This window comes from Lactuca saligna, chromosome 5 (assembly GCF_052625555.1).
Source record: "Lactuca saligna cultivar CGN05327 chromosome 5, ASM5262555v1, whole genome shotgun sequence".
Classification (NCBI taxonomy): Eukaryota; Viridiplantae; Streptophyta; class Magnoliopsida; order Asterales; family Asteraceae; genus Lactuca; species Lactuca saligna.
Window position 1 is genome coordinate 84,070,992 of NC_136421.1, and position 24,908 is coordinate 84,095,899.

At 35.7% G+C, this 24,908-nt stretch overlaps 1 protein-coding gene across 1 annotated transcript; it reads right to left on the reverse strand.

Moving 5' to 3' along the window:
- Positions 1–721: 721 nt before the first annotated feature.
- Positions 722–5,398, reverse strand: LOC144996923 (ubiquitin carboxyl-terminal hydrolase 3). Its single transcript, XM_078956715.1, has 6 exons — positions 4,860–5,398; positions 4,496–4,612; positions 4,294–4,392; positions 3,544–3,732; positions 3,128–3,309; positions 722–1,356 (listed from the first exon to the last, which is right to left on the reverse strand). The coding sequence occupies exons 1-6, from the start codon at positions 4,974–4,976 to the stop codon at positions 951–953; spliced, it is 1,110 nt and encodes a 369-aa protein (XP_078812841.1). The 5' UTR covers positions 4,977–5,398; the 3' UTR covers positions 722–950.
- Between the last annotated feature and the right edge of the window lie 19,510 nt (positions 5,399–24,908).

The window sequence follows — 24,908 nt, forward strand, 5'->3', positions numbered from 1 at the left end:
ATGTAACATTGGCAATGTTTTGGTAAACTATTTTATAAACGACTTAATTAAAAAGGAAATTTTTTGCCTGGAAAATTGGGATGTTATATATATATATATATATATATATATATATATATATATATATATATATATATATATATATATATATATATATATATATATATATATATTACCTTTTTCTAAATAAAAGATAGAACCTAAAAGTGATCGGTTTCAAAAAACTTTGAACAATTTCAGTATTTTACTCTTAATTTTTTTATGATACTATATGATTTTACATTAAATAATATCAATTGTTTTATTATATATATACAAAATTTGCATGTGAGACGTCCTTTCATGTTTTTATAGTTGAGCAGCCTTTAAGAATAATTGTATATTTTTTTGATAGTCTATTTGTATATTATCCCTCTACCTTAAAGATGCTATAAAATGTGTTTTTGACATTATTTCAAATGATACCGAATGACATCAAAATGATGACTAGTGAAGTAAAGATAGAGGATGTAAAAGGAAAAAAAAGATGTCACATGAATCCCTCAAGTTTTATACACTCTTACAACTTCATGACCTAATACAATCATACAAGGCAAATCATCGATAATCTTCTTAAACTCATCAATCCATACTTACCGTTAACTAATAACAAAATTAAAACTACATAAGCAACATTTAACTTTCTTGTATGCTCACCAACTGTTGATGCTAAATGAACATGTTTACGTAACGGGTGAAAACTCATAAATAAGATCAAATAGCCTAAGCATCACTTTCCTTACTAAGTTACCTCCTCCATGTCATTCGTGGGACGGACCCATTGTTATACATTACAAAAATAGAACCAGTCAAATAAAAATGTATATAATTAAGACAGAGAGAAATGTAAGCTTATCCGTTCAAATTTGTAAAATTTCCTCTTACGGAAGGAGGGTAAATCCATCTTTTTTTCAACTTGTGTTACCTACATCGACCCTTTCGTAAAACAAGATGTAGCCATGATCCGTGTTGCTGGAATACTCTTGTGCGGACCCGAAAAAAGTTTGCACAGCGGACTCATCGATCATTTCCACATTTTCATCATCAAAAAACAACCAATGGTTATGGCTTTTCACGAGGCTCACGTAGTGCCCGTGGTTGGGCCCACTTCCGACATGGACCACCACCGCGAAAAGAGAATATTCGGCGTCTGTGTCTTCGACGGTGTTGCTTAGTTTGAGCTCCAGGGGGAAGACCACACGGTATGAAAGCTTTTTGTAACGCCCGAGTTGCTCGATGTATTTGAATCTTTTTAAATGGATGACTAGGATTTGCGGTGGTTTCTTGATCTTCATTCTTTTTTGGGCTTCCTGCAAGCTTCATTAGTACCCAAGAGATTTAGTTATTTGTTGTGTTTACTGTGACTGTCAATGGGACAAAGTAAATTACACGAATGGTCCCTATGGTTTAGGGTAATTTGCGTGTTTGGTCCCTAACTTATTTTTTTTAACTCGGAAGGTCCCTATTGTTTCTTTTTGTTACACGCTTGGTCCCTATCTTACCTAAAAAAACTATTTTGCCCTTGCTTTTTTTAATTTATTTAAATAAACACACCCCAACCCACCTCCTCACCTTATCTTACTTACCCCATCATTTTTCACTATTTAAATTATAGTCTTTTTAGGTAAGATAGGGACAAAAACAAATACTAGAGACCAAGCGTGTAACAAAAACAAACAGTAGGGACCTTCTGAGTTAAAAAAATAAGTTAGGGACCAAACGCGCAAATTACCCCAAACCGTAGGGACCATTCGTGTAATTTACTCATGGGACAAAAGGGTAAATTGTCAAAAAAGATTACTCTTTGTGAATGTGAATAATGTCAATGGCACAAATCAATGTGAGTGTGAGTGTGACTGATGTCAGCATCAGTAATTGTACAAATCGATTGAGAAACTCAGCTGTGTTTGTTTTTTAAAAGATAAAATGCTTGTAGTCTTTTTTTTATGCATTGTACTGTAGAAAAAGTTTGCACCAATTGTCTACAGTCTACATAAAAAATATTGTTTGTTTTTAAAAGTTTGTAGGCTAAAATTTATTAAAATCAATAAAAACCATGTTCAAATTCAAAACAAAATCAACCAAGAAGAAGAAGAAAAAAGAATAAACATATCAAAAAAAAAGGGACAAACTTTAAAAGCTAAGGGTTAGAAATGTCTTCCAACTTTAGAAGTTTTTTTTTTCTTTTGGATCTTCCACAAAAAGAGGACAAACAGATGTTTTTGTGTCTTTTGTCTTCTAAAAAATAAACACTGGGTGATGGTGAGGGAAAAAAACAAACTGTAAAAAAAACATAATTTAGTGCGAGTGTGATAGATGTCAATGGTACAAATCAACGGCTGAAACTCAGTGTGAGTGTAACTAATGTGAACGGGACAAAAAAAGTAAATTGTCAAATTTTAATAGTGACATCAACTTGGTGTGAAAAAAATATGAGCGTGACTGGAACAAAAGAGTAAATAGCCAAAAAGTTTAATCGTAGTGACTCCTAGTGTGAGTGATGTCTATAAAACAAAAAAAGCGAATTGTCAAAAAGTTTAATCTCATCAAAATAACAATTAGTGTCTTGAAGTTGAAGTTTGTTTTTGTTATACAAGATAGGGGTTGGGAAAGCTTTCTATGGCTATTTTATGTGATGAGGATGAGGAGGGCATTTACATCTTTTGTACATACAAACAAAAACAAAAGATTGAGAGCAATTCCATATTTTAACTTTTTGGGTGGGACAAAAAACAGTTACATTAACATGAATCTTTGTCCAAGTCTGATGTACACTACAAGAGTGTCTTTTTCTTTGGACAATGACAAATACCAAAAGATAGGTCTTATCCATGGACAACAAAGTCAAACAATAAGCCAAAAAACTTGGAATAGGTTCCCTATAATGTACTAGGACAGTAGTAGTCTTTTCACAGTGAAAAGAAACTGGTACTAACTAAAAGTTGCCTTTTTGAACTATTAAAAAGTTAGACAAATATTTGTACAACACTCTTAGCTGGCTGAAACAGTATAAAATAGTATCCAAAGCCGACAGACATCAAGGCCACATAAAAAGACGTAAATACCCTCCTTGTTCAAGAAAACATACCTGCAACATTTATCACAAAAGAATTTGTCCTCAGCGTTTAAAGTCTCAGTGGAACTGAAGTTCTTCAAACAACTAGTAATTGAGGTATTTTGTTCAATATCAAGGCTCAAGTCAAGGAAGGTTTCATCCCTTGCTGTTACTGTCTCACATCGCAAGCACCTTGTTTCATTTGTGAGTATACCCTGAACATTCAATCACACAAACAATACCAGAAAATTTTAATCATTACACAAAATATTCACAAGGCTAAATTGATAAAATGTCTCAAAGTACAAGTGCTTTCTTTCCATTAGAAAACTGTTGTATGGGTAACCACACAATGCTTGATAAAATAATAACTGTTATAGATTTCAAACTGTAAAGGACAAAACTGTGACTCTTCATGGAAATTGCATGCAGCATAGTTACTTAGTTACCTGAAAATTCTTGTGCACCCATGTGATGAGTGGCTCTCTTACATGACCATTCATGTGAGAAGTCTTTATTCCATTAGGAATTTGCTCAGAAGATGAACAAGATTCTGGATCACTCTTAGCAGCACGTGACTCCTTCTCCAGTATGTCCACAAGCTCGTTTAATAGATAATTTAAAAATTCATGGGCATCCTAAATACCACAAGAAAACCATTCCAGATTTATAAAAAAAATAAAAAAAAAATAATGATCAAAGACAAACAGGGTGTAAATCACCATATACATCTACATGCAACAAAAACATGAATCTATTAAAAAAAATGCAACTTTTGTGACACAGACATCCCCTATCACTCAACAAGATCCTTGAGGTTGTAAACCTTCATGCCAATATCTCATTTCTCATTGTAGCCCTTTTGGGCTTGAGTAATGCTGCTTCTATGGAGAGATAGGATTACTTCAATCAAGAGTTTCAGAAAAGATAAGGTATCATTCCATTCCTACAGACCAAACAAACATGATCATGGAATGTCATGACTCCTTCCACCTTTAGAGTACATACATATGAGGGTAACACATAAAACAGAAGCTACAAAACAGCATTCTACAGTGAACAAAGATGCAATTGATGTGAATACTATTATCAGATTATACTAAATTTGAACTATCAAAATTAACTTTACAAAGGAGAGAATACTATTAGATCTTCTAATTTGCATATTGACATGAACATAGCTTTACAAAATATTTTACCTGGTGCATATAGCTACGGAAAATCTCATTCTGCTTCTTCAATCTCTGTACAAAGCGTTTTGGAGCAATCACCCCTGTTTTCTTCTTTTGTGAAGTTATCTACAAAGCAAAAAAACATTAAATTCACATCTACAAACTGCAAAGAAACTAAATTGAAGATATACAGAAAAAAATATCAGCGTTATCTAGTAAAAAGTTATACCTGTGTAAACAAGTCTGCTAGGCATGTTAACAGATTTTCTTCTGCATCAGCAAAACTTTTGTTGCTTGAATAATATTCTAACAATTGCTCACGAAATGGAACACAGAAATAAAGAGCCTGTCACCAATGAAAAAGAAAAACCATTATGATTTATTTCCCCTAATGTACACAGAAGTGCGAACATATATATCAATTCAAGTAAAACCAGATCACCACATACGAAAGTAGAAACCCTCAAATATACGGAGTTTTAAGCACCCAAACTCAAGAACTAAATCGAATTTCTTTAAATGACATGAACAGGAAAACATTGGATCAAAATTAATGGTTGAGATGTTTTAAAATAACAATAGCGAGCGACTACCTGCAAGACACTGTTACAGTAACATGTATTGCCAAAATTTTCGAGACCGAAGTATCGTTCGCCTTCTGGGAATTGGTCGCCCAAAGCTTTCTCAAGTTTGGAGCCAGCTGCACCCATTTGTTCAAGGCATCCAAACCCTTAATCAGCGAAAAAGGAAAGAATCAACCAAACCCTTAGTAGCTAGACGAGCATGGTTTGTTCATCAAGAAAGATGAAAAATGAGATGTGAAGCACAAAATCGGAGATGCGATTGGTGGAAATTGAGGGGAGAAAACAGAAATTTGCTATCGTCACTCATGAATCATGATTGTTGCCAAGCTGTAAACACTGACCGGGGCACGCACCCTTTTATGGTCCTTAATCATGGGTTCGACAACCTCACACCTTAAGTATCTGTGGCCCCCTCACTCAATGTTCATTTGCTCCAAGTATACACAGGGAATTGGGGAATTTTTGAAGGTGGTTTCGTCACGGGAAAGATGAAGGTTAGGAGATAAGTGTTGGGGCTGAAAATAGAAATCAGGGGAGTTTGTCTTTTTGACGGGGCCCTTCTATTTTTGTTGGGGTCGTTCAGGCGCAAAGGGAAAGGGTATAGGGCTAGGGCCTAGGGCAACATAAAGCTTGTGTATGCGGTATAATCTTAAATGATCTCACGGGAATTTAATCATGGCATTATCAAAGGGTTTAATACATATACAATGTTATAGGTTTAAACAAGGATAATACATATATACACACAGACTAAGGAGTGGCATGGTATACAATACATACTATGCATATTGGAGACTACAGGGCATATGAAGTATACTAGGCTCGGTCTCTTGCACCTTTTTTATAATTGTGTTTTGTTCTTTGATGTTGTATGGGGTTGTTGGAAAGGTAAACTGCATTAACATTGTTCTAATAAAAAAATTGTGGCTTTACCAAGGCAAAAGTGTAGCTCTCAAAGGAGGTTGTAGATCCAAGATATATCAGCTACAACATTTTCAGCACAAAACATTTGTTTCAGCTTCAACACTAGATGAATATATAGTTGATTGTCGTTTTGAGGACCAAATAAATAAGTTATATCCTAGAAAATAATCACTTGTGGAATGGTTGAGGAGGGACTTCTGCAATTTGTTTCGGAGTACGTGATGAGACCGGTGGTGATTGAGGTAGTTTGTAACACCTCATTTTCGTCTTACATCATAAATGACCAGTTACGTCAAATAGACATTTTGATAGAGGACTATTTAGAATAAATAATCTTGACAAAAGTCGTAGTAATCACAAAACTGAGAACATGCGTATAAAGAACGCTCAAATTTGACTTCATGAGATGAAGTTATGATTTTTCGAAGTTTCAACGTAGCAGTATATGACTCATAAACCAAAATTGAAATCGGTCGATTGTTAGGAAAAACAATCTAAACGAGAGTTGATGATCTCTTTAATGTTTATCTATCGATATAAAGACAGTCGAGAACGGATATCGTATGAAAAAATTATGATTTTTATACGAACTTTAACAGTCTAAGCCCATTAAAAATATAAATTTAAAAATAAAGTGATAATTAGCTGGCGGAGTCTAAATGAAAGTTGTAGATCTTGTCGATAACTACACGTGGAACGTCAAAAACGGAGTTCGTATGAAGAAGTTATGAATTTTTGAAGTTTCCCGAGTGCACCCCGTGCAATAAAGGTGCGACACGCATCTATTAGAAGTTGTCGCACAACACCAACCAAAAGTCGCCATGTATCACGCTTTGAGAGGAAGGAGTGCCGACCAAGCTTGGGTGCGATGGACACTTGTCCTATAAATACTTATAGCTACTTATTTGATTTCCCACACTCTCCAATTCATCTCTCTCGAGTTTCTCTCCTTAGAAACCGAAATTTTCTTAATATTAAGGGTATTTTGGTTAGTTATGAAGTCCCTAAGAGCTAGACATCTAGTAGCTATCAGGCCAGAGTTCTGCCAAAGCAATTTTTGAACTTTTTTCATAAAAATCTTTGTAAGTTAAGCTATGCTTCTAGTGTAACTTATATTTACAGTCATGGTCATTATTATAAACCTATGAATAAGATGTATGAGCAATTCCATGTCATTATACTAATTGATCTACTTACAAGAGAGGTGTCTAGAATGATCATGTTGGCTTGGTTGTTGGATTTCAGAAAGGTTATACGTTGAAATGGTCATGCCTCCCAACTATCCTATCTGTCTGATCCTTATTTGATAGAACTCTCGATATTCATTGGGATGGGTGAAAGATCTAGCTTTCATTACCAAATCGTCATAAAAATTAATAACTTGTAGTAATATATGTTAATACTTGTCAAGCACGTTAACAACCAGTTGGATCGCCAGTAGAATCACCCAGATTGTTGTAAATCGTGTAAGTGAATAATCCATGTAAGTTTTCTCACTATATTATGTTCTCCAGTATATATCCTCTATATATTAGGATATATGTCACACCCCCAAACCAAAATTGCGGAAACATCTGAGGGTGGATGACTTCATGTAACATCCCGACTACCAGGTATAAAATGTAATTAATTTACATTCATGTTGTTAGAGCAACTCGACGAGTTAGAGGCCCCAACTCCCGAGTAGAGGGATAAATGGCCGCATGATTTTTAGAGTCTACTCGACGAGTTGGTGGACCCCAACTCGACGAGTAGGAGCTGAGTGTGAAAACCCTAATTTTCAGGGCCTGTGTCCTATTTAAATGTGACAACTCGAAATTTCTATCTTATAACAATCTCTGCCTTCACTCAAAGTCAATCTTTCAATTGCTAAATTTTAGTAGTTTTGGAGTCAGTTTGAGTGTTCTAAAGCCTAGTACAGTAACAGATATGTGGAGAGAGGATACCCTATGGTTTATTGTGCAAAACTAAAGTCTCAAAACTCCAAGAGTTTAGAGTTTATAGCCTAAACATGGAGTTTACGGCCGTAAACTCCAAAGAGTATAAATATGACACTAAGTCATTTTACTCATTTTTCTCACAATTTCTGTCACACCCCAAAACCAAGAACGGCGGAAACGTTCTGGGGCGGAGGACGTCATGTAAAGTATCACAACACAGTAAATGTAAATAAGCAAACAACATCATTCATTGCATTAAATATATAGTTTTAATACAAGCGTGTTCTGTACAGTATAGACACCAAAAATAATGTATATCAAAATAATAAGATGAGTCTTGGATGCGCTCCATCTTCTCAAAAGCTGGCCTCGGTACCTGTCTACTGATGACCTGAGAATACAAGTTATTTTGAAAGAGTTTATCAGCATTAAGCTGGTGAGTTCATAAGTATTTTAGTGTCAGTATTTGTCATCCAAAAACGTTTGAACATGTATCAAGTGTAAGTTTGTAAAATGTATGTAAATGTTTGTAAGTGTTTGTAAAAGTTTGAATCTCTCAGAAAAACCTATATTTTCTATTAAAGTAGCCTTCTACCAAGGCTTAACTGCTTTGTATATTCGTTTACTGTAAAAGTGTGTAATTTACTCAAGTGTAACTATCATTTTCAAAATATAGTTTGTACATAATTGTTTAAGTGAAAAGATCACTAATTGTGTAAAGAGTAAATCAATGTAGTATTGTAGTGTTGTATTATAGGAACTACTGTTGTACTAACTACCTTAAACCGGATTTATATTAAGGTATCATGTGATAAATTGCACCATACTATAGACTGGTAACAACGACAACGTATAGTCGAAAGATAAGGTATGACGTTTGGCACCCGCAGACCTGCTGGTCCCGCTGTAGCTAGCAGCGAGGTGTAGGATAGTCAATCCAGTATAGATCTATACGCAAACTCACACTCTCCCTTCAAGAGACTATGGCTACAACTCGGGTCATGACAATTAAGGCATGCTCTCATACAGTGGATCACAATTGTTAACGTATTCGTGTATATGTAATATAATGTTACTTGTTCTAGTTTCGTTGTATATGTTCTCTTAGTAATAAGTATTGACTCATGAATGAACTGACTCGTTGATCTAGAAATTGTAGTAGTATGATCCTGTGTTACCCCGATGGTAATTTGCTAATGATGTACTGATAAGTATGAATATGGAAGTACTTTTATGTCTATATATGTATATTTGATATATAATTAATATTGAAACAACCTTCGGATGGTTACCCGAAATCCTACCAGACCACATCTCAAGCGCGAAAAGGAAATAGGGCGGATGGCCTTCCTAAGCCCTTTAAACATTTCTTATATATCTATACATATATGGGCATGCAATTTATAAGAAGTAAAACAAAGTTTAATAATAGCATTTGATAAGTAAAAGAGTTTGCAAAACATTTTGAAGTGAAACAGTTTGATAAACAGTTTGAACAGTGATAAAATCATTGGTTTTCTAGTTATTAATCGCATCTGATTAATGTAATCACATGTGATTGATGTAATAACTATAAGTATTTAACTTGTATCCCCCCATAAAGTATTTAAAACATTTAAAAGCATTTCAAAGGTTAATTAAAGGGGTATGAACTCACTTGTGGTGAGTGAATTGGATTGAAGTATCGGATACCGTGCTAGGTGGCAAACGGAGACTTGTTCACACGCACGAGCCTAGTTATCATATAATGAGCATATATATAACTAATTAGCCAATTAATAACTTAATAAAATAAGTTGGGACACTCAGGAACATGTAAACACTTTGTATAAGTGTTATAGGTCCTAAGGGTTGCATCTAAGTTTATATGGGACAAGGCAAAAGGGTTTAATGTACCAAAAGACCTTAAATAAGAGTTTACTACCCAATAAACTCCACACAAGGAGTTTACGGTCGTAAACCCTTGATTTTACGGCCGTGAACTCTTGTCTTGGTGGTTTTGGGTGTTTTAAAGTGTTAAATGATTTCTAGAATAAGCCTAGCATGGGTGGTTTAATCCTTTAGGTAGTTTAGGGCCTTAGAATGCTCCTTTGAGGAGTTTACGGCCAAAAGACCAAATCCCCTAGAGTTTACGGCCGTAAACTCCTATGGGGTGGGTGTTTTAATTCATTTAAGCCTCTTGCACACAAAGGATAATTTCTAGACTTTTGTTTAAGGCTAAAAGGGACCTTAGGCACACTTTGGTGCCTTTACTTGGAGTTTACGGCCCAAGAGTTATTCCTTGGCCGTAAACTCCCTTTAAGGGGTGTTTTTGATGTGTTTAAGTCTCCAAAATAGCTAGAAGTAATAGAGGGTTAATGTCTTAAGGCCTTAGGAGTGATTAGGGCACATTGTCCCTTGAATTTGGAGTTTACGGCCTAAGACTTTCTTGGGCCGTGAACTCCTTAAACTATGTGTTATTGATTGTGTTCTAGCCTCAAATGATCATACATAATGTCCTTAACTAGTTACCTAACAAGGAAATGGGACTAGATAGCTCTTAGGCTTCGTTTTGGAGTTTACTCCCCAAGAACGTTCTTGGGCGGTAAACTCCCGGATCTTACATATTTAACATGTAAACAATGTTTTTAAGCTTATAACAAGCATTAAAACACATCTAGGAAAGTAGACTCACGATTTGGGATGAAAACTCGAAGATCCGTGAGAAAGAAAATGGCTTTTCTCTAGTTGGAATTGTGAATAATGAATGAATTTAGTTCAGAAATCTATTTATAGTCCTGAAATATTTTGGCAGAAAATATTTTTACTCTGGAATTGATTTCTAATATATCTGAGTGTTGGAATGACAGTGTTGCACAAAACCGTAGTGCATCCACTCTCTTGATGTTCACTGAAGTGTAAACCCTAAATTACTCCAACTTATACGAAAAGTCTGAAAATCGACTATGACTGTTATAACTTCTATTGAAGTGATACTGTTTGTATAGAATGGAAATTTCGAGTTGTCACAATTTCAAAGCTAGAACATCAAATCCTCTTAAGTATCATCCAATTTTCCTTCTTGATCTTCAACTTTGTAAGTGTTTCTTGCCCTAATTAGTTGATATCTTACTTAATCTAGTGATCTTACATGATTTCATCCGTGAAATCATTCCATTTGTGTAGATCTTCAAGTGTTCTTACTTTCACCAAGAACACATACTAGTGTTCTTGGACTTTTAACACCCTTTCAAGCTTATCTATTGTAAGTACTCTTACCCTAGTGTGTTATAAGACTTGTTACACTCCTTAATCACTTAAAAAACACCAAGAAACACATGATCAAAGGAGTTTACGGCCAAGGGATGTTCTTGGGCCGTAAACCCTTCTAAGTGGGGTTAAACAAACCCTAGTCCCTTACCAAGCCTTGGATACTAGTATAGATCATATCCTTGATGTGCTTAGGACCTTAAACATCAAAAATACCATGAACCATTAGAGTTTACGGCCGTAAACACATGGAGAAATGGTCCATGGGCCGTAAACTCCACAAAGGAGTGAAATGATGCCACAATCACTTCCAAAGGCTTATACATGAAGTAGGAATGCTTCTTTATGACTTATAGGCTTCAAAACACAAAATGGTAGAAGTACCATGAGTTTACGGCTATAAACTCGTGGGTTTACAACTGTAAACTCCAAGGGAGTTGGTCCCAAAACTGTAAACTCATAAAGAGTTTACCCTTGGACCCTAAACCCAAATCTTGTCTAATTAGTGTTATAATCACTAATTGTATACATATATATGTCTTCATATGTTATTAGGATCATTGTGTGTGTGTTCAAGTCTTCACTTGACACCTAGCATGTGTTCGACACTTCCATACGATCCACTCACTACAGGTGAGTTCATACCCCTTAATTAACCTTTTAAATGTTTTAAATGTTTATAAATGCTTTTATGGGGGGGATACAAGTTGAATCATGCTAGTTATTATATCAATCACATGTGATTAATAACTAGTGTACAAATGGATTTACTACACTTTTAGATGTTTTACCAAACATATTACTTCATATGACTTTCTCAACCGTTTTTACATGTTAAAACTCTTTATCAAACTGTCTTACATACTGTATGTTTCTGTCACACCCCCAAACCGGAACGGCGGAAACGTTCGGGGCGGATGACTTCATGTGGTAATGTAACAAATGAATACATAGTAAAGAAAGCAATACAACCATCATATATATAATTGAAAGTTTACATTGTTAAAAGAGTACATGTTCAAAACCAATTACAATATGATGCCAAAATATGAATTTAAACTAGTGTCGCAACGTTCCTTCTTCAAAAGCTGCTTGGTACCTGTAATTACTGAGTCCCTGGGACATACAAGTAGTTTTCAAAGAGTAGATCAACATTTAAGCTGGTGAGTTTCATAAGTATTTAATGATAGTATTTGTATGAAAAATGAAATGGTTTGTTTTTGTTTGTTAGTTCCTAGAAAATCTCATATTTCCTACTGGTATAAATGTAGCCTTAAATCAAGACCAATGTTTGTTAAAAAGTTGATGTTTTCCCATCTGTGAGTAGTGGTTTAGAAGTTTCAAACTTATATCACAATTAGGTTTTTCATGCTTAAAGTAATTAATTCATGTACGTATAAAACCTCCAATACATCTGAAAAACCCCGTAAATCAATGTGTTTTTAATACTCTATGTGAGTTTTATAACCATGCTATTGACTAGAAATGCCTATACACAACGTTCTTCAGGCGTTGGAATGTTCTGATGCTTGTCACCCAAAATGGTGTACTGTAGGTAACAGTCAGGGTGCGGGGTTGTCAATCCCGTATAGATCTATACACAAACACCATGCTCCCCCTCAAAGGGATTTTGGTATATAATACAGGACTTGAAATGTGTACTCGAGCGTACGTGAAGTTTAATGTCTCACAAAACTTAGTATAAAACAGATTTACGTGTGAAAATGTTCGTTTGTTCTTGTATATGAAAGTAACTTCTTGAAATAGTATTTCCAGTATGTAAAAGTTCGTAGTATTCTCGTAAAACTATACTTATTATAGTTTTCTAAAAGTGCGTTTTGTTTGTATAGTAATTCCTAGTGAAAATGCTCACTTGTTATGAAAAGTATAATTTTTTTAGTATCAAAACTGGACACATATACATGTAGTATAAACAGAGTGTTTGATTTACATAAATACATAAATCGTTTCTTATTTCAAAAGATAAGATGTTATCGTGGTATAATTTGCATACGAAAGTTTCCCTATAATAGTTATAAATCACATATGATTCCATTTATAAAAAGCGTATAATGAAACTTTATTATATAACACACGATAATAATCGAGTGTTTTACTTGTATTCCCCCCCCCCCCCCTAAAAGCATATAAAAGTATTTATAAAACATTTAAAGTGTGGATTATAAGGGTATGAACTCATTTGAAAGAACGAATAAGGCGAGATGAAAACCGGACATAATTTCGACTCGAGAAAGCGGATTTTCTCGGGAATCTCAGGAGCACAAACGACCTTCGGGACTTGAGCAAGGTAACCAGGACTTGGGGATAGCACGTGCACGGAAAACGAGGAAAAAAGGCAAGAAAGATGAGAGGAAATGGCTATTCTCTTCAGAACCCTCGCATCCCTTTTATAGGGGGTGGGAACCGCCTCCGTACGCGAGTACGCTGGGTGTACTCGTGCGTCACGCAAGAGCGCATCCTCGACTGCTTCGGACTCCGGATGGGACGGGACATAGGCTCGCATAGGGCGCGACGTGGATGATCTGAGGCCTAAGCCTTGAGTACGTTGGGCGTACGTACATGTGTACGCTGGGCGTACTCGTGCGTGACTCAGCCTTCGGATAATACCGAAATTATATTAAAATTTATATTTTTAATATTTAATAAACTTCAAAAATTCATATCTTCTTCATACGAACTCTGTTTTCGACGTTCTTTATATCCACACGTAGGTGAGACTATATTCTACGACTTTCGTTTAGATTCCGTCAGCAAATTTTGAAATTATTTTTATTATTTATTTTTAAAAGGTCGCGGTAAGAAAATTTCATTAGAAATTCATAACTTCATTATCTGACGTTTGTTTTTGCCAGACTTTTTACCGTTGAAAAACCATTGTCGAGACCTTCGATTCTCATTTAGGTCATTCCGGTCAAAAGTCACTCAATCTCTTATTTGAGTTTTTAGCTGTCCGTTGCTAAGTCGAACTTGGAAAATTCATAACTTCCTTATACGAAGTCAGATTTGGGCGTTCTTTTTACGTATGATCACAGTTTAATGACATCTAACATAATAGGTAATTTAATTAGTGATTTTTGGATATTTTATTTTCAAAGTTAATTTCATTATAACAAACGTGGTTACAATACTTGACTTTTTAGGTCGTTTACATAGAGTTGAAATATCGGGTTGTCACAGTTTCCTTTCAAACTCTGTTACAAATGTGTTTCAAACAAAGGTTTTTCTTATACTTAAAATTGTCTTATCAAACAAACTACTTTCAAATCATTTTATAAACTGACATCAAGTCATCAATTCTTATTTATTAAACTTTTCAAAGGTTTTACAAAACTTCTTTTATACGTTTATATTGTCAAATGCATGCCTATATATGTATAGTTATATAAGTAATGTTTAAAGGACTTAGGATTGCTAGTTTGCTTTAATTCCTTTTCCTTGTTTGGATATGGCCTTAGGGTATCGGTTATTTGTACGAATGTCATCTAAATATTAGTTATATATTATGTATTCATATATAGTCATAAAAGTTCTATTAGTCAGTTCAGTACCTTTGGGTAGCAAAGGCATACTTTCGGTTATACACGTACATTACTAGTAACTATAATAGTTATAGTTAGGAGATACTACTTAGTATTCCAAGGACAAGAAATCACACAAGAGTCAGTTCATTCATGAGTCTATACTAATACAATACATAATATATAAAGAGATACAATTATAGAAATACAATCACAGAAATACTAATACATTACATACTATATGAAGAGATACTATTACATACAATTACAAGAGAGACAATTACAGAGATACGATTACATACATTACGGGACCTACCATTCCACACCCAAGGCTGTTAGCTACAGTAGGGAAAATACACATCGATGGGTGTCTACGGTTGTACTGTTCGGCGAGTTACCACGCTGTGAATATCCTAGTGCAAAAGGATATAATTTCAGTTATTATATTATTTTCCTTATTACCTTTACTTTGTGTCACATTCACATAATCGATGAGGTAGATTAGATATGAATAATAATAGTTGTATAAGGGAAAAACCTTCACTTATGTAGAGGTTCAAACCTTTAAAACATTCGAGTTTTGGTAGAAGACTACATTTTATACTAGTAGGAAATATGAGATTTTCTAGGGTTTTCATACTTATACAAACTTTTCTTCAAACATTTACAGGTCTTTTATTTATAGCTTTTACAAATCAATGACACATAAATACTTATGAATTCACCAGCTTTATTGCTGATACTCGCTTTCAAAATAACTTGTATTCTCAGGTTACAAATAGACAGGTACGACGACCAGGTTTGGTGAAGACGGAGCAGTCAAGACTCGTTTTTATTTTGATTATTCATTATGTTGTTTATTACTATGAAAGAACACATATGTATTTAAAATTATACTATTAATGCAATGGATGATGTTGTTGCTTGTTTACTACTTTGCATTGTTGTGATACATTACATGACATCCTCCACCCCAAAACATTTCCGCCATTCTCGGTTTTAGGGTGTGACATTAAAGGACCTTAAGCCTTCATTTCCACCTCCCTGATCATTTTGACACCTTGAGAGAAACCCTAAACGAGCTGGTATCATCTGTGTGTGTGTGTGAGAGAGAGAGAGAGAGAGAGTCTAAAAGTGTGTGATTTGGTGCATTCTTGGAATGAGATAGAAGAGCATAAAGCTTGGAACGAGAAGAATCCTCTGGATCCGATGTTCTTTCAGTGCTAACTACTTTTTGGAGGTAAAAAGCTATCACCTTGATCATTGTTTGGTTAGATCTCTTCTTAGGGAGTTTGTGGCCATTTCCATCTTCCTTTTTGATCCTTAGAGTTGTTTGAGCATGCCATGAAGTTGAAACTTCATATCTGGGCAGTATGAGGTCCCTTGGGCCAAAAGATTCAAGATTTATCAAGCTATTGACCAAGTTTTATACATTAAGCCTCCATAGAGCTTTGTTTTGGCTCTTTGAGCCCTATGTGTCATGCATGGACGTAAAGCTTGCAGCTTTACGTGATATTCCAGCCTTGAGAGGCTAGATCTAGAGTATGGGGCTTTAGTTCAGCTTAAAATTGTCTGAATGAGAAATGGACTTAAGGGACTCGACGAGCGGATGAGCCAACTCGACGAGTCGGTTAGGTTTTTCCCGATAGTCTGGACGCGCTACAACTCGGCGAGTTGATGAGACAACTCAACGAGTTGAGTTGGAGTTTTCTCAATTTTATGAGAACAGAAGGGACTCCATGAGTTGCATAGGTGCACTCGACGAGTTGGGTCAACATGGACTGTTGACTCGAGTGTTGACTCCCGTTGACTTTTAGAGTTTGGTCAACTGATGGACAAGGAGACCATGGAGGGGTAAAATGGTCTTTCACCCTTTCCGGGAGTTAGAAGAGGGATTAGCCTAACATATTTAGTGTGATTGTTATAAAGTGTTAATTAGAGATGATTATGATATTTAGGTACAATTTAGACCGATCATTGAATGTGGGACATATTTGCTTTACTTGCGAGGTGAGTCTTCTCACTCTACTTACCTGAGTGGTAATATTATGTGATAGTAGGGTCTTATTTGAGTTATCGACAAGAGGGCCCTATGTGCTTATACTGAGTTATGTGATATTATGCATTTTGTCTTTGTGATATATGCTATATTATTCTGTGCCTTACTGAGTTAGGACCGGAGGGTCCGAACCGAGTTATGAGACTAGAGGGTCTTCACTGAGATATAGGATCAAAGGGTCCAACCCGAGCTGTGAGACTGGAGGGTCTTTATTGAGACACCTGACCGGAGGGTCGACACCGAGCTGAGAGACTGGAGGGTCCTCACCGAGACGCATGACCGAAGGGTCCATGCCAAGCTATAGCCATGAGAGGCTTATTATTTGTGTATGTGGTATTTTGGGGAACTCACTAAGCTTCGTGCTTGCCTCATTGTGTGATTTGTGTTTCAGGTACTTCTCAGGATCGCGGGAAGGCACCGGCTTGATTGTACATACCAGTTAGAGTTTATGTTTTGAGGATTCTGGGATTTTATCAAACATGTGTTGACTTGTGTTTTGACAAATTATACACTTTATAGTTTTGAGGAAATGTGATATTGAGTTTATGTGATTTTAAAAATGAAAAATCTATTAAAATTTTTACAGTGTTACAAGTTGGTATCAGAGCCTTGGTTTGAGGGATTCGGATGTACTATCGAGTATGTATGGACTCAAATTGAGGATTTGAGAAAATTTTCTAAAAAGAAATGCTTTTCTAAAATGAGTAAGAACTTTTAATAGATAACGAGACGTAGCAGTGTGTATAATCAGTGAGAGCCCGAACGGTGATTTCCCAAAATACCATTACTTGTTTATATTATGAGATGTTATAGCTACATGCTAGAGGATATGCTAGGTATTTCATAATTTAGAGCTAGAGTTTCCTGATTCATGATGCCTTAGCCTAGGTTGTGTTATTGATTGATCTTATCTGCTATTTGCTCTGTGTGTACCGAGTAAAGAAACATAACAAGAATCTTTTAGAGAGAGTTTTAAGTAATATAGGAGAGATACCTAGATGAGCATTGAGGAATCTACCAAGAGAGTATTTTGATATCCGTGAGGGATAGAGTACTTGTGAATTAGGATCCTAAGAGGAGGACTTGGGATGACTACAGGTTGGTGTGAAAGGTAGTATTGGGCTCGTACTACTGAAAGCACCGAATTTGTATACGACCCAAGTAAGAATCTTAGGATGCTAAAGAGCATGTAAGGGTCCGTAACCGAGTGTGTGTGTGTGTGTTTGAGCTAGTCTCTAATGATTTTGTGTTTGCGTTTCAGAGACACTATGGTAATTACCTGCAACAACCCTGGGAGTTGTGGTACCGGTGATGAGGAGATCAGCAGGATCATTCATGAGGAGGTGGCTGCAGCTATCAGAGAGGCCATACCAGAGATGTTCAGATCTACTAAGATGTGACAACCGTTAATTTCCGGTCAAGTCAAAGTCAACCGAAGTCAACAAGTCAAACCGTTCGACTCATTTTGCACGTGGGTACTATAGTTTATGTTAGGTAAATACTAAACAACTTGCTATTCTAATGAGAGATCATAAATCAAAAAGTGCGAACATCTAGATATCCTTAACCTAAAACTGTGGTACGTGGCGAGCCAAACCGATAAAACAATGTTGCATACTCATCGGGAGTGTGTAAGACCCTTAAACAAGGCTTAACAGGGTTTACGAACCTTGCATTGCGAAGTCGGGCACTCACAAATGCCACACATGAAACCTCTCTCAATCATTTTCACTCTATCTCTCTCTATGTTGAATCTCTCCCAAATCTCTCCAAGTATGTGAAATCTCTCTCAAATATCTCTCTGTATGAGAAATCTCTCCAAGAATGTCAAATCTCTCCTAAATCTCTCCAAGTATGTGAAATCTCTTGCAAATATCTCTTTGTATGAGAAATCTCTCCAAGAATGTCAAATCTCTCCCAAATCTCTCCAAGTATGTGAAATCTCTCTCAAATATCTCTTTGTATGAGAAATCTCTCCAAGAATGTCAAATCTCTCCCAAATCTCTCCAAGTATGTGAAATCTCTCCCAAATCTCTCTCAAAAGTTTTCTGTAACTTTTTAGAATCATTCGGGTCATTCCTACCCTTAACCGGGTCAAAACCGGCTTAAAACGGGGTAAAAACGAGAAAAATGAACCTTAGGAACCGAAACCCTTCTCAAGGAGCCGAAGCTCCTTGAGGCCGAGACCCTGGACTGAACCGAGCCTCTGCTTGGCCGAACCCGGAGAACCGAATCACTGTAGCAAGACCGAGTCTCGGTCTCTGTCTCTCTTCCCCTCCCGGTCTCTGTCTCTACTCGCCTCTCGGTCTCTGTCTTCTTCCCGCCTCTCTGTCTCCTTCTCTCCTCTCTGTCTCTGTTCGCCTCCCGCCTCTCTGCCTCCTCTCGGTCTCTCTTCCCCTCTCGGTCTCTACTCTCTCTCTTCCCTTCTCTCGGTTTCTTCTCCCACCTCTCGGTCTCTGCTCTCTCTCTTCTCCCCTCTCGGTTTCTGCCCTCTCTCCTCTCGGTTCCAGCATCAGAAGACCGAAACTCGGCCAGATTTCGGAATTTTGTCACTTTTAGCCCATTTTTGATATTTTTAACATTTTAAGCCCGTTTTTCGTGATTTTAACGCGGGATTTTCTCCAGAAATTATATTTTAACATAATAAACCCTAAATATTCATAATTTAAACATATTTTCATGAAAATCATTATCTAAATAATAAAGATCTAATGGGGGATTTATTTAAGGTGGAGTGTTGACCTTGCCTTAACTTATGTCACAAGCAACCACCCCACACCTCCCCACCTTACCTAGGTCACTTCAATATCCCATACACTTAATTTCTACTCATTCCCACATTTTTAGAGCTGGAACAAAACACCCTCTCTCCTCATTTCTCTCATTTGCTCTCATTTCACTAAGTATCAAACACCACTTTTCTCTCAAACTTTTTCTCCACCAAATTCAAGATTCAAGGCTGAATTTCAAGTGTTCTTCCACTCTTAGTAAGTATAATTCATCCTCCTTATGATTATTTCACTTCATCCTACTCAAATCATTGATTGCTTACACAAACTCCATAACTATGATGTTAGATTCTCGAAAATCTTCAAGGCATCTCCAAGTGTTCTTGAGTTAAACACTTCCATTCTTCAACAATCATCTACTGAAATCACTTAAGGTGAGTTCATACCCCTACATTTTCATGTTTTCTCAAGTTTTTAGGGGGAGGGGGGGGGGGATACAAGTTAAAACACCAAGAACATAACTAAAAGTTTCTAACAACCTTCATCAGAAAAGTTCAACTTCATTCACGAACTGTTTTGGGCAACTTAAACATTTTTGTTTTCAAAACTGTACAAGGTTCAAATAGTTCAAGTTCTTAGCTTTAAAATGACTACCTGGACATCTCCATATGATTTTTCTACAATTTATGGTGATTTTTACAAAACTGCCTATCATTTCAAACAACAATCCGGACCAGTCTATGATTTTGGACTTATTCACCCAAGTTTGAGGTCATTAGAAATTGTAATAAAAATTATGAGTAAACTAGACACATTTTGGGAACTCTTAGAATTTACGGATCTACTTTTTGACTTTGTATGATTTTTCTATGATTTTTCCAAAACAGTGCAGAATGGTTAAAGTTAGCTAACAGCATATAAATATCATAACACTTGTATTATGTGGAGCAAAGTGTATAATCATAAGTTCTAATTATTGAATGTGTTTCTTTGTTAGTTTATCATCATGAACTGAAACTAAGTCATTCATAATAAATATTATACATTCATTTTAGAACACGTATAATAAACTATAAAAAGTATAGTTTAATGGATTCATAACATTAATGCATTTCCATAAAAGAGTTCTTACATATTACAAACATTTTAGATATACTATAATAGGTATAGTTTATGATACATCACACAACACACTCGTACAAAAAGGGTACGTTCATATAGAAAAGATTTACATTCACACACATTTCACGTAAACTTGTTAACCTAAATTGTGAGACATTCTCTTCCCGTACGTCCGAGTGCAGGATATAATTCCTGGTAGTTATAATCAGAATCTCCTGGAGGGAGAACGTGATACTTGTATATAGATCTATATTGGGTTTGACACCCCACACCTTGCTGCTAGCTACAGTGGGACCTGTAGGTTTACGGGTGACAAATGTCATTTCAGTTTCGCGACGCCTGAGAAACGTCGTGGCAAGTTCACATAGTCATAGTATGATTATAGCGACTCACATAGGGATATAACAATCCATAAAGTTTACGGGATTTTATTTATAAAACCTAAATGGGTTTTATGTCGATTTAAAATCACTTTTTATCTCAATGAGTACAAATATCACTGTACACTTTCGGTTTTGGTATATAATGCCTACACATCATTTGAAACCACATTTATATCTTTAAGTATGGTCAATACTTGTTATTTCTTGGTCCTCGGATTTAGGACTACATATACATAAAGTATTAACAAACATAATGTGACAACTCGATATTTCGAGGCAATATAATGGAACGCAAGTCAAATTTAGGTCAAAATTTAACTTTCCAAAAATCTTATTTGGATTAAATAAAGTAGTAGTAATCGTGTCAAGGTTTTCATACATATAAAGAACCCTAAAATCCGAGTTATAACGAAGAAGTTATGGCCAATCGAAGATTCTCGGCAAAACCGGCAATACTGATAAATGTAAAACGCGAAGTTTCAATACAATAGTTTTTGGCCTTAGGTATCTAAATGAAAGTTTTAGATATCATCAAACCGTAAACGTACATAAAAAGAACGTCCAAATCTGACTTCGTATGAGGAAGTGGTGATTTTTCTAAGTTACAAATATAGCAGTAGACAGCTAAAAACTCGAAATAGAGATCGAGAGACTTTTAGCCGACACAATCTAAATGAGAATCGAAGGGCTCAACAATACTAGCGCAACGGTAAAAAGTCTGACGAAAACGGACGTCGGATGAAGAAGTTATGGAACTTTAACGGACTTTTCCTATCCCGACCTATTAAAAATATAATATTAAAAATAAAATCAAAACTAGCCGACGGAGTCTAAACGAAAGTTGTAGATCGTAGTCTCACCTTCGCGTGGATATAAAGAACGTCGAAAACGGAGTTCGTATGAGAAAGATATGAATTTTTGAAGTTTGTTAATTAATTTAAATATAAATTAAATTAAATCCCGGTATTATCCAAAGGAGGAGTCACCGGTCCGATCCCTCGTACGCCCAGCGTACCGTCGTACGCCCAGCGTACTCGGATGCTAGGCTCCGGTTCGTCCACGTCGCTCCAATGCTTCGACCGAGGATGCGCTCATGCATGACGCATGAGTACGCAGCGCGTACTCTAGTACGCCCCGCGTAACGCAACCCCCTCAGACCCCTATAAATAGCATACGAGGGTGCCGGCCAAAATTACTAATTTCCTTCCTTTCTCGCGCCGAAGCTCTACGTTTCAACCCTCGGAATCACCCCAAAGGCCCGGCTTTCATATCCAAGGTGGGAAGAAAGTTTTACACTCCCGAGACTCCCGAGATTTCCCGAGAATCTCGAGAGATCCGCTTTCTCGAGTAGAAGTTCTGCTCGGTTTTCGTCACGCATTCTTCAATCAATCAGGTGAGTTCATACCCCTATAATCCACACTTTTAAATGTTTTATGAATATTTTTATATGCTTTTAAGGGGGGGAATACAAGTAAAACACACGATGATTATCGTATGTTATATAAAGTTTCGTTTTATACTTTTTATCAACGGAATCATATGTGATTTATAATCATTATAAAGAAACTTTTGTGTGCAAAATGCATCATGATAATATCATATCTTTCGGAAACTGAAAAGTGTTGTTATTTATATATAAATCAAACACTCCGCTTATACTGTATGTATATGTGTCCACCTTTGGTACTACAAACATACGATTATTTTGGTACTACAAACATACGATTATTTTGGTACGAAAAACATCAATATTTTGGGATACTCCTTGTTAATAAATCAATCATATGTGATTTATAAATAGTATACAAATAGATTCACTACAAGTTCAACAGTTTCACTAAACATATTACTTTAAATGACTTTCTTAAACGTTTTTACATGATTAAAGCTCATTATCAAACTGTCTTACATATTGTAAGCTTCCTTTCAAAATCGGTTACAAAGGTGTTTTCAAACAATGGTTTTACGTGTACTTAAACTGTCTTATCAAACAAAATACTTTCAATCATTTTATAAACTGACATCAAGTCACAAATCTTTATTAGACTTTTCAACGGTTTTACAAAACTTCTTTATGCTTTTATATTATAAATTGCATGCCTCTATATGTATGGTTATATAAGAAATGTTTAAAAGACTTAGAAAGGCTATCCACCCTATTTCCTTTTCGCGCCTTGAGATGTGGTCTGGTGGGATATTGGGTATTCGTCCGAAAGTCGTTTAAATATTAGTTATATATCATGTATACATATATGGTCATAAATGTTCCCTCAGTAATTTAGTTCCGATACAAATAGATATCAATGGTGTATAAACCTACTTGGTCACTCATCAATTACATTCTAGTAAACTATTATAGGAATAGTTTAGAGTAAACAAAACAATTTCACTACTACAAGAAATTACACCAGAGTCAGTTCATTCATGAGTCCAGACTACATGTTATATGAAGGAATACTCTTGCTTGAATACTTATACATGAATACTTATACATGATTACTTATACATGAATACTCTTACCTGAATACTTGTACATGAATACTTTTACATAGACATTATATGGCAATTTAATATTACATGTTATATGTCTAGATATGGTTATATTGTTCGCCTTTCTATCTTTACCTTGTGATTCAATCACATCATCGACGAGGTAGACTGGGACTTTATCTCCTAGTACCACATCATACTTTGAGGGACTAACCATTCCGACAACCACTGCTAGCTACAGAGGTAAATGAACAATCTACGGATGTTCTAGGTTGATACCATCGTGGGTATACATAAGGGACTAACTATTCCTACACCCGGCTGTTAGCAACAGAGGTAAATGAGCAGTCTACGGATGTTCTAAGTTGATACCATTTCAGGTATACTTAAGGGGCTACTAATATGAGTTAAACAAGGAAAAACCATCACATTTTCAAGAGATACGTACTGTCAAAACAATCAGGTCTAGGTAAAAGACTACTTTCAAAACATTCGAGTCTTGGTAGAAGACTACTTTTATACTAGTAGGAAATATGGGATTTTCTAGAGCTTTTCATACTTATACTAAATGTTTCATCATTCATTTACCAGTCTTTCATATCAACTAATCAAAGTAATGACATTAAATACTTATGAACTCACCAGCTTAAATGCTGATCTACTCTTTCAAAATAACTTGTATTCTCAGGTTACAAATAAACAGGTGTCGATACAAGGTTTAGAGAAGATGGAGCACTCAAGACTCGTCTTTTATTTTGATAAGTTATTATCATATCTTGTACAATGAAAGAAAACACTTGTAATTAAAATTATACTATTGATGCAATGGATGATGTTGTTGCTTGTTTACTACTTTACATTTGTTGTGATGCATACATGACGTCCTCCGCCCCAGAACGTTTCCGCCATTCGTGGTTTTGGGGTGTGACAGATTGGTATCAGAGCTTTGTTTATAGTGAATTGAGTATATCAACCCATAAAAGATATACTAACTATAAATACAATGGGATTAAAAATACTCTGATTTAGAGTATATACTTTAAATAATAAGATATTTAAGTAAGTATACGTGTTGCATTCATACTAAAACCAGTGTCACTAGGACAGTACAAAAGAATTACGATTGTTGGGCAACACAAGTGGGCTTAGAGACATATGGTCAAAACTGGGAAGATATAGCCTGATCACCTATATTATCCGAGGGTTGACTAGCATGTGCCTAAGTTTAAGTGTGTAGTCGCAACAATGCTAAAATCTTACCAACCCTACCACAATGAGAACAATAGAACATAACATAAAAATTAAAATACTATAGGAGTATTTGGTGTTACTATAAGTACTTTATACTTGAGAATTAAAACGGGATCCTCATTACTAAGTTGATAGTTGCTAAATGGATACACTAAGGCTACATGTAATTAGGATGTTATAGACTTAGAATCAGTGGTAATTTTGCCTTACCCCTATTCTATGTGAATTTGGAAATAAGGTCACTTATTCGAAGGTCTATCCTGTTTAGATTACACATAGCTGGTATGCACTTCACAAATAGTGATGTAACTAATGAGGGTTTTCTAAATAATTATCTAGATAGTTCATCTAAAAATTATCCACTTACCCTAA